General features: G+C 43.7%; 1 protein-coding gene across 1 annotated transcript in view; it reads right to left on the bottom strand.

Moving 5' to 3' along the window:
* CCSAP (centriole, cilia and spindle associated protein) overlaps positions 1 to 10,288 on the bottom strand; it is a 16,861-nt gene extending 6,573 nt beyond the window's left edge. The window contains exon 1 of the mRNA XM_077751650.1: positions 10,174 to 10,288. Within this exon, the coding sequence (XP_077607776.1) occupies positions 10,174 to 10,264 (91 nt within the window). The 5' untranslated portion in view covers positions 10,265 to 10,288. The remainder of the gene's footprint in view (positions 1 to 10,173) is intronic.
* Between the last annotated feature and the right edge of the window lie 1,466 nt (positions 10,289 to 11,754).

Consider the following 11,754-nt stretch of genomic DNA (forward strand, 5'->3'; position numbering starts at 1 on the left):
GTGGCTACTGAGTAATTAATACTCCACTGTGTATATATATGCCTTATCTTCTTTACCCAGTCACCAATCGATGGACACTTAGGGTTGTTTCTATATCTTGACTGTTGTAACTCATGCTATAATAAACATGGGGGTGCCTGTATCTTTTCAAATTAGTGTGTTTGTATTCCTCAGATTAATACCCAGAAGTGAAACTGCTGGATAATATGATTAGTTCTACTCTTACTTTTTTGAGGAACCTGCCGCCATACAGTTTGGCATTGTGACTACACCAACTTACGTTCCCACCAAGTGCAGGGAGGGTTCCCTTTCCTCCACATCCTCCCAACGCCTGTGATTTCTTTTCTTTTCTTTTCTTTTCTTTTTTTTTTACAAATAGTTTATTGTCGAGTTGGTTTCCATATAACACCCGGTGCTCATCCCCACAAGTGCCCTCCTCCATGCCCATCTCCCCCCTCCCCGCCACACACCCATCAGTCCTGTTTGTTCTCAGCATTCAAGAGTCTCTCATGGTTTGCCTCTCTCCCTTTCCCCCACCATTTCTCCCCTTCTTCTCCCTCATGGCCCTCCATTAAGTTCCTCCCAATCCTCCTATACATGCAAACATATGATATTTGTCCTTTTCTGCCTGACTTATTTCGCTCAACACCTGTGATTTCTTATCGTTTTGATAACAGCAATTCTAACAGGTGTGAGGAGCTCTCTGATTGTGTTTTTGAGTTGCAGTGCCCTGATAATTATGGATGTTTAACAACTTTTCACATGCCTACCGGCCATCTGGAAAAAATGTCTATTCAGACCCTCTGCCCCTCTTTTCACTTGGATAGTTTGGTTTTTTGTTGTTGAGTTGTGTGAGTTCTTTATGTAAGTTGGATATTGAACCTTTTATGCAAATATCTTCTCCCATTCAATAGGCCACCTTTTTATTTTGTTGATGGTTTCCCTTGCTGTGCGGCTTTTCAGCTTGTTGTAGTCCCATTTGTTTATTTTTGCTTTTTTTCCCTTGCCTTGGGAATCAGATCCAAAAAAGACGTTGCTAAGACCAATGCGAGCTTACTGCCTCTGTTTTCTTCTAGGAATTTTACGGTTTCAGGTCTTACATTCAAGCCTTTAATCTACTTGAGTTAACTTTTGTGTATGATGCATATAGTGATTAATTTCAGTCTTTTGAACTAGAGCTCCTTATGCATCTACAACTCCACTTCACTTAGCTGAGCTGTTTAGGTCTGAAGGATATCCCTCACTTCAAATGCTCCAGAATCTGGCTCTAGGTGATGGCTTTATAGTTTGCTATTCTAAAACCCCATCATTTCTTTAGGGCCTATTCTTGCCCCTTACTATTTCTTGGTGTGATTCTTTTCTTGCTTCCACCCATGTTCCCTTTAGAATAAGCCCCTGAATAGGAAGTCCAGATACTGGCAAAAGTGTGACATCTTGATAGATAATCTGTCATTTTTATCTCCACCAATGACCTTGACTCTACCAAATTTCCCTTCCTTCTTTTCCTCTCCTATTCCACATGTGTCTAATCCAGGTCTTCCAGAAGCCTGCCCAGAGAAGGTAATAATGACTTAGGTTAAAGGACAAATTAGTCAGGAAGAAAAAAGAAAAAGAGAATTCCAACACGAGGGAATGTCTTGTTTAAAGGCCCAGAGAGAAGAGAGAATATAAATAGTTCAAAATGACAGGCACACAGAGAGTCTATGGATGAAGGCACGGAGCGGGCAGCAAAGGAGAAGACTTTCCATACCAAACTCAGGAGTTTCATTTTATCCTGAAAATGATGAAGAATCACTAATGGATTTGAAGCTGAAAAATGACAGGGCCCTATTTGCCTTTTAGGAATAAGGTGTCTAGCTACCAGCGTGAAGGACGAGTGAGACAGGTGAGGACAGAAAGGCCAGCTAGCAAACAACGGTAGAGGCTGGGGGTGAGGTGGGAAGTTGGGGGGGGGGACCCGTAGTCATGACCGGGGTGCAGAGGGGAGAAGGGGCCAGAAGGGGGCCTGGCAGGTGCTCAGACTCACTGGGCACTGTGAACACTGATCAGAATAGCGAGCAGGTGGTGCTCAGGCCTCTCCGGAGCAGACAGCCCGGCAACGCTGTGCGAGACACGTGAAGACGACGGACAGAACGTGGCCCTGGGCACAAAGAGGAGCCCACGGCTTCTGCAGTGTTGGGGGGGCCAGCCTGCTCTCCTGACAGACGTCCACCAAAGGGTAAAGAAAGGCTACTTGCACCGCTGGATGGGAGACACTTCTGGAACAACCCAGCTGGCTGATGAAGCCAGGAGAGAAGGTGGTGGGGAAGCAGGAGGGACTGGGTTTTGGATGTGGAGCAGATCATCCAAGAAGCAATGCAAAGTCAGGGGAGGGGAGAGTGAGGCCCCTAGGCCCACCATTATTTAAAGAGCAGCCAGGCCGAAGAAGGAGAGCCTAAGAGGGAGACAGAATTGCTAGAAAAGTAGAAAAACTAACCAGGAGAGAGAGTATAGGAAGAGCTTTGGTAAAGGAGATGGCAATTAATGGTGTCAAACACTACAGGGGACTCAGCAATTGTCAAGGAAGGGGCCTCACTGCTGACAGACAGGGACATGGGGTCAGGGCACCAAGTCATGGAGGGCTGTGTACTGACCAGAGTGGAGACCTCAGTTCTGCTAACCGCGGGCTAGTGGACCAGCCCTCTCCACCACAGATAAACAAAGGCTGACGGTAAAAATCCCAAGTGTCGTGGCCCCTGGGTGGCTCAGTCGGTTGGGCGTCCGACTTCGGCTCAGGTCATGATCTCACCGTTCGTGAGTTCGAGCCCCACAACGGGTTCTGTGCTGACAGCTCAGAGCCTGGAGCCTCTTCAGATTCTGTGTGTGTGTCCCTCTCTCTCCCCCTCTCTATCTGCCCCTCCCCCACTTGCACTCTGTCTCTCTCTCTCTCAAAAATAAACATACATTAAAAAAAAAATCCCAAGTGTCCACAGACACCCAATACAAAAAACTAAACTCTTTTCTGGGCCAAATTATCCCTACAAATAATTTTCAGACACTATTGTGAGTGTACTTCAAAGGAAGAGAAGGCTCACAAGGAAGGGCCGGCAGGAGGAACCGACCTGACACGATGGGATTTCCATGTACAGACTACAGAGTAATGTGTTCGCCGTCTGTACACATAAGGAAAAAGACCAAAGACCGACCCAGGTATATCCTGGTATATCTCCAGAAACAGGAGACAAAGATGAAAAATGCAGAAGCGACAGAACCTACCAGTACAATGTTCACATTTCTAAAACTCTTGAAACAGCACCTAGTATAAGTGCATGTTTGTATATGATTCAAAATCTTTTTTTTAATTTTTTTTAAAAATTTATCATTGAGACAGAGAGAAACAGAGCAGGGGAGGGGCAGAGAGAGGGAGACAAAGAATCCACAGCAGGCTCCAGGCTCTGAGTGGTCAGCACAGAGCCCCACGTGGGGCTTGAACTCTTGAGCCATGAGATCGTGGCCATGAGAAAGCCCCACAGGAGCCAAAGTGGGCCACCTAACCGACTGAGCCACCCAGGTGCCCCCATATGATTAAAAATCGTATGGAATGGAATGAAATTTAAAATAAAGACCTTTCCAAATAAACAAAGCCAATGGTCATCACCATTATGGCAAAGGATTAGAATGCCCCTTTCTCAGTAACTGATGGGACATTCAAACAAAAATAAATTCGGTCTTGCTTTAGGACTGTGCTAGCCAATACAAAAGCTACTAACCACATGTGGCTATTAAATGTAAGTTGAAATCAAAATTAAATAAAAATATAGATTCAATTCCTTAGTTAAACTAAGGAGTTACATCAGTTTTTTTAAGATTTTTTTTTTTTTTAACATTTATTCATTTTTGAGAGACAGAGCATGAATGGGGGAGGAGCAGAGNATTCCTTAGTTAAATTAAGGAGTTACATCAGTTTTTTTAAGATTTTTTTTTTTTAACATTTATTCATTTTTGAGAGACAGAGCATGAATGGGCGAGGAGCAGAGAGAGAGAAGGAGACACAGAATCTGAAGCAGGCTCCAGGCTCTGAGCTGTCAGCACAGAGCCTGACATGGGACTCGAACTCATGAATCAGGACCTGAGCTGAAGTCAGATGCTAAACTGATTGAGCCACCCCAGTGCCCCTGAACTAATCAGAGTTTAAGTGTTCAATAACCTCATGTGGCTAGGAGCTACCATGCTGGATGACACAAAGAGAGAACACGGCCTCCAGCACACTAAGTTTTATTGCACGGTCTGCTTTTAAGTATTTGAACAACAGAATTAACACATTTGACCTAATGGATATACATACAACACTGCATCCAGTAACTAGAGAATATATAATGTGGTCAAATGGAACATTTACATGAATTTACGTATCAAAGTCTATAAAGCAAATCTTAATATGTTTACAAAATTGAATTCATATAGAATGTATCCTCTATACCCTCTACGGTGTAATTACAGTGTAATTCAGCTGAACAAAACAACAAAAATAAGTAACTTTTTAACATCTCCAGTTTTGAAATTTAAAAACATTTCTAAATAATGCATAGGTCAAAAACGAATCATATGGTAACACAAAAATAGGAATGTACTCAATGCCACACTTAAAAATGGTTAAATGGTGAGGTGTGTAATGTATATTTTACTATAATTTTTAAAAAAATTTTTAATTTTTATTTATTTTTGAGAAATAGAGGCAGAGCATTAGTTGAGGAGGAGCAGAGAGAGGGGGGGACAGAATCTAAAGCAGGCTCCAAGCTCCAAGCTGTCAGCGCAATGCCCAATGCAGGACTTGAACTCACGAACTGCAAGATCATGACCTGAGCCAAAGTTGGACACTTAACCAACTGAGCCGCCCTATTCTACTATAATTTTTAACAAATAAAAAACCGTGGTGACGGAAGGCAGTCCTTTCTTAATCCTGATCTTATTACTTCTAAAATTTCTTCATTAAGCATAATGCTTATAGTATGCTTTTAGTATATAGTTCTCTTTTTTTTAAGATAAATACATTTCCTTATGTTTGTATTATATACATAAATGTTAAGCTTTATTAATGTTTTCATGTATTTTAAGAATCACAATGATTTTGCTTAAGTAAATTAAATACTATATAACAAAACTGGGGTCTTTCTCCTACATGGAGTTAGATTCATCCTACTCAACTGCTGATATAGCTAAAGCAGTAATCAGGGGGAAATTTATAGGCTTAAATCAATATATCCAAAAGAAAGGCAGGCAAAACAAACAAACAAACAAAAAATCAATGCTAAGCGTCCATCTTAAAAAATTAGAGTAAGGGGGAAAAAGATCATGGGTCAATAAAGACATTTTAATAATGAAAATCCACATAGTCAAGAGTTAGTTGGGGACAAATAATTAATAAAATCCACAAGTCTCTGGCAAGACTGATCAAGAAAGAAAGAAGTAAAAAATAAACCTAAGTGGGCACCTGGGTGGTTCAGTCAGTTAAGTGGTTAAGCATCCGACTTCGGCTCAGGTCATGATCTCACGGTTTGTGGGTTTGAGACCCGCATCGGGCTCTGTGCTGACGGCTCAGAGCCTGGAGCCTGCTTCAGATTCTGTGTCTCCCTCTCTCTGTGTTCCCCTCCCCCCATCTGTGCTCTGTCTCTCTCTCTCTCTCTCTCAAAAGTAAATAAAGATTAAAAAAAATTTTTTTTAATAAACCTAAGTAAAACTACAGCAAATGGAATTTAGGCTAAATATGCACTGATGACATGTGCATATAGTCCCTTCCTCCCAAAAACCACTAAAGTGAAGGAAAAAAGGCATAATCCACAGGACAAAAAGCAAGGGAGACGATGACACCAGGCATCAGGTGTCAATAAAATTTGGAAACTGGAAAGTAGATGAGGATGTAGAAGTGGCCTCACAGAACTGAGTAGGGTGAATCCTAACTCCCTGCAGGAGAAAGCCCCACAGGACACAAAGCGAACCCCAAAAGGAAATGGAAAATGAGGCAGAAAGCTAGTGTAATGGATTGCCTTTTCCAAAGATTCAGCGTTAATCAGTGCCCCAGCCAACATGCTCTTATTTGTTTATTTATTTTTGACAGAGACAGAGACAGAGTGTGAACAGAGGGGCAGAGAGAGAGGGAGACACAGAATATGAAGCAGGCTTCCAGGCTCTGAGCTGTCAGCACATCCGACGCAGGGCTTGAACCCACAAAAGGTAAGATCATGACCTGAGATGCAGTTGGATGTTTAACGGACTGAGCCACCCAGGCGCCCCTACCTACATGCTCTTCTGACAACATGGTATGAATGTGCCTATTGAGAACTGCGGTGGGTGAATGCTTCTTCCCCTTGCATCTGGGCAGACTTCTGTAAGCAAGGAATGGAGTGAGAGTTGCTCCATGGCTCCCTGTGAGAAGTCATAAGGGCAAACCAGCATCTGCCCGGCTCTCTCTCAGGAACACTTGACCTTGGAGGCCTGCCAGCATGTTATGAGGAAGACCAGGAGCATCAAGAGGTCACAAGCAAGTGTCCTCGCAGCCACCCCACCCCCAAGCCCTGGCACCTTCCACCAGAGGCTGCAGATGGCACAGAGTGGAAACAAGGCATCCACAGGGTTACAACCCAGAGAAACCATGAGCAATAATAAATGAGCACCAGAATTTTAAGCCACTCGTTTTCAGGGTAATTCGGTTATGTGACTGTAGATACTTCCTACAAAGTCTTTCCTCCAGTCCATATGCCACATGATTACCCCTCTCCCAGCTCAGAAGGCATGTGGGTTACTCTTCAGAGATGGAAAGGCACAGTGGGTATGGACTTGAGAGAAAAGGACAACACCTTTCTGAAAACAGGTTTATGTGGTAAAGAACAGGCCCTTCCTCCCTTTCCCCAACTCTGTTCCCAGAATGCTGACAGCCAGGCTATACCTTCACAGGCAAGAGATTGGAGGAGTGCTGTCTGGGGAAGCGAACACAAAAAAAGGGTATTATGTTTAAGTCCCCCAGAGAAACAGCTGGTCCTCATCCAATTAGTCACCAAGCACCCCCACATACAGAGCTCCTGAAAAGCTCTTCAAGCCTCACTCTTGTATACGAGCAGACAGGCTAAGAGCAAACATCGGAGTACATCCTCTAAAAAGAGAAAGTCCACAGTACACCGAAAAGACTATGAAATATAACAGAGCTCTCAAAGGATAATTATGGCTTTTTTTTTAGTTAAAAGAAATCCAAAAACAAAATACTAGTTTAAAAAAAATTTTTTTTAATGTTTATTTTTGAGAGAGAGAGAGAGTGTGTGTGTGAACAGGGGAGGGGCAGAGAGAAAGGAAGACACAGAATACAAAGCAGGCTCCAGGCTCCAGGCCTTCACCACAAAGCCTGATGCAGGACTCAAACCCATGAGCCATGAGATCATGATCTGAGCAGAAGTCAGATGCTCACCCAGCTGAGCCACCCGGGTGCCCCCATTTTTTTGTTTAAAAAAAAAAAACAAAACTTGGGACCAAAAGAAAAAAAGGGAATCTTTTCAAAATTTAAATCTAGGATGGCAGAATTAAATTTTTCAATATAAAGTTTGGGAGATAAAATTAAAGAGTTCTTCCAGAAAACAGAACCCAAAATTCCAATATCAAAAATGCTTTAAATAAAAATGCTCCCGCCCCCCCCAAATAAGAGGTGACATACACAAGGTGTCAGAATGGCATGGTACTTCTAAAAAGCAAGACCAAAAACTCGGATTCAATAAAATAATGCCTTAAAACACTGAAATTTCTAATATATAGTTCTCTACCTTGTAAAATATCAATCCAGCCTTTGGATATAATACAGACATTGTCAGTCATGCAAGGTCACAAAATATTTATTTCCCGTGCGACATTTCTCAGGACTTACAGAGGACATGTTACACCAAAAGGAAGAGGTAAGCCAAAGGAATGCTTGAGATTTACAAGAGAGAGATTTACAAGGTAAAGGATGTGAGCAAAAGAAATGCTCAAACAGTGAAGAGAAGCCCCAGACTGACGGCATAACATCTAAATTGGAATAGGAGGATGGGAGTCAAAAAAAAAAAGTCTCCAAGGGGAAAATAATAGCAATAAGTGAATGGAACACCCAATGTGTCTAGCATATGCCAAGTTTTAAAATAATACCAGACTATTTCCAGGTGAAGTCATGGGAATATAAATACATATATATATAAGCATACAAAAAGGTGAAATTGATTAACCTCAGGAAAAACACAAATAAAAAGAAAATGTAGTCAGTATATATGAAACGGCCCATCTGTACATACTTCTACATAGCCACAATTATTCAAACACAGAATACCGCTTGAAATAAGAGTCACATATTAATACTGTGGGACAAAATGTAAGGGAGTGGGGGTGGTCGAGCCAAGATCTTAAGCTACATCATCTCCCACAATGGGAAGTCAATATACAATGTTTAAAATAAAATTTAAACAGCTACCAGAGGGGCGCCTGGGTAGCTTAGCCAGTTAAACGTCTGACTTTGGCTCAGGTCATGACCTCCCGCTTCATGAGTTCAAGCCCCACATCAGGCTCTGTGCTGACAGCCTCAGAGCATGGAGCCTGCTTCAGGTTCTGTCTCTCTCTCTCTACCCCTCCCCTGCTTGTGCTCTCTCAAAAATTAACAAAAATTTTTTAAAAAATAATAAAATAAAAACCCAAGTAAGCATAATTGCAAGCATATTTTTTAAAATTATGCATATGTATAAATTTGCTAAAATATAAACTTTAATTTAAAAAGAAACATGGGAAGGAATTAGAGACAGTCCAGAGAACTCTTCAAAGCAGATCACAGTAAACACGCCTACTGCTGCCCCACCACACGCACAAAACGCCCTGATGGCTTTCTCGTACCGTCTCTTAAATAAGAATGAGAAGCCAAGGATCAATAGGCATTTTGAAAAAGTCTCTAACGTGAAATACAGGGTTATAAGCAAAAAGAAACCAAAGTGGGGAGATGGTGGGGAGCCAGAAACTGTGCTGGAGAAATACAGGGAGAAGAAAATACATAAAAAAACTTCTAATAATATCATCAGCAAGATAATAAAAGACACTATGTGCATGAATCAAGAAGAGAATACTGCTGTTTTTTTTGAAAGCAATAAAAAGAGGGCCACCTGGGTGGTTCAGTCAGTTAAGTATCTGACTTCTGGTTTCCGTGAGTTCAAGCTCCTCATCTCTCTGCCCCTCCCCCACTCACGCTGTCTTTGTCTCTAAGTAAATAAATAAATGGACTAAAAGGAGGAAGGGAGGGGGAAATTTTAATTTAAAAACAAATAGAATCCCACAAATGAAAACAAAATGTAACAGAAGAGTTGGGGTGGGAGGGTGACACCTGGGTGGTTCTCAGTAGGTTGAGCACCTGACTCCTGATTTTAGCTTAGGTGGTGATCCCAGGGTTGTGAGATCGAGCCCTCCACTGGGCTCCGCACTGAGCATGGAGCCTGCTTAAGATTCTCTCTCTCTCTCTCTCTCTCTCTCTCTCTCTCTCTTTCTCTCTCTCTCCCCACCTGCCCCTCTCCCATGCTCACACTCTCTCTCACTCCCTCTAAAATAAAAAGAAAGAAAGAAGAGTTGTAAGATAAGGTTGAGAATATCACCCAGAAAAACAGAAGAAAACGACAGATGAATATGAGAGAATTAGGGGAGAAACTCATGAAGTCTAACATCCAGCTAAGGGGTTTGAGAAGAAAGGAACAGAAATAGAAATGAAACAACAATTTAAATAAACTTACCAGAATTACAAAGCAGGAGTTTCGCTGCAATGGGCTCACAAGCACATTGGAGGAAAACAGACCTACACTGAGGAAAAATTTCAGAACGCAAAGGACAAAGACCCTAAAAGCTTCCTGAGGGTGGGGACCTGGTCTCAAGAATCAGGAGAATGTGGGACTCTAACGCAATCTCACAAGTTACAACACAACACAGCGATGCCTCCAGACTTTTGAGAGAGTACTTCTAGCCCAGCATTCCATGCTCAACCACAAACTCACCTAAACACGAGCGCGGAATGCAAGCCACCTTTTGACATGCAAGCTCTCAGCAACGTAACCTCCCACGTACCCTTTCTCAGGAAGCTACTAGAAGATAAGCACCAACAGGAGGGGGAAACCAAGGAGGAGGACGATGTGAGAGCCACACAAGGGCTCCTACCTAAGAGAAGCCAGAGTCCCTGGGGTGGCGGCCAAGGGCCCTCCCAACACGAAACCAGACAGGCAGTGAGAGCAGCAAGCAGGCCAGACATAAGTAGGTCAGAGGCGCCGAGGGATGTCTTCAGATGTCGAGAGTGACAGTGAACCTGATGTGTTGGTTGTATTGTGAAAGAAGGAAAAAGGAGTCCCGGCAAACAATGCAGGGCAGCTTTGCGCAACATTTTCCAGGCACAATACTGTAGATAACAATCGTGGACCTAACAAGCTATGATGGTATGATGGCTATTCTGAGCAGGTGTGGGGAGGGGCCACAGGTAATCATAAAGGTAGATCCGTGTCCACAGGACTAAACCAGAAGACTTGTGCCCCTAACCGCCCCCCACCCCCACACCTGTTATTCAAATTTCCACCAGGAATCAGTGAAGCTAGGAAGCTGACTACTAGTCACAAATCTTGGGGAATTTACAGGGAATTGACGTGAGCACGGAGAGGCAGCTCAGGATGGACTGACAATAGCTGAGGACGACAGAACAGGAGCAAAGGAGCCTGACTCTGCGACTCAAAGATGACATTTCCTCTCTTCCACCTCTTGCATCGAGGCTGGGATGAGAGACTGAAAAGTTGACTGATCACTTTACAAGGCCCTCAACAAACAAAACTGAAGTCACTGATCATTTATCCTGAACTTCCATTTCTTCATCTATAAAACTGAGATAAAAATTACACCCCTACCACTTAGAATTATTTTGAACGCTGAATGAGAAAATACATACTCTGAGATCAGTGACTGGGGGTATAATAAGCTCTCAATACATTTTGGTTACTTTTCTCGCCAGAGTCTCTTTAAAATCGAGTGAACCGGGATGGGGGTGGAGAATTGGGGCGGGGTCGGGGGGTCTGGCCAACGCTGGAAAGTAGCAGGAAGGAATCGCTGGTTACTCCAGGCTGTATCCCGAGGCACTTGACCCGCCTCCCAGGCGGAGACCCCGACTCTGCAATCGTCTGGCCAGGGGAGGTGTAGGACCAGGGCTGAGAGGAGACGCACAGGTCCCGAGAGCCCTTTTCCAGCTACTGCTCCCCCTCTGCCCCGCGGCACCCTTTAGACGAGGAGATGGGTGGGTGGGCAAGAAGCGGAGAGGACCTCGCGCTCACAAGGAACACTCCCCCACCAACCAGGAGTTACGCAACCGCCTGCGTAAACAAATTCAAAACACTCTTTAGGGACAATGCAGTGAGGTCAGGGACTTCACCCGGAAAACAGCGGCCCCATTCAGAAGACTGACAGCTTGGCTCAGGGATCTTAACCTCTTGGGGTCAGTCCCATCCGAGAATCCCATGGAAGCTGGGCTCCCTCTCAAGGAAAAAAAAAAAGGATGCTCAGCTATAAAAATAGATGGGATTTCAGAGCTCACTAAGGCAACCAAACCCTCTGATGAAGGCCCGGCGTTCAGCGACACTTCAACCCCATTCACAGCGGGCTCAACCCAGAGCCACCCAAGTGCGGAAATAAGGGTGGGAGGGCGGAGGCGGGGCTGACACCACCCTTATTTTGTCAAGGGAGGCGCATTCTCTGTCTACTAGG

This window comes from Crocuta crocuta, unplaced genomic scaffold (assembly GCF_008692635.1).
Source record: "Crocuta crocuta isolate KB4526 unplaced genomic scaffold, BGI_CrCroc_1.0 scaffold59, whole genome shotgun sequence".
NCBI lineage: Eukaryota > Metazoa > Chordata > Mammalia > Carnivora > Hyaenidae > Crocuta > Crocuta crocuta.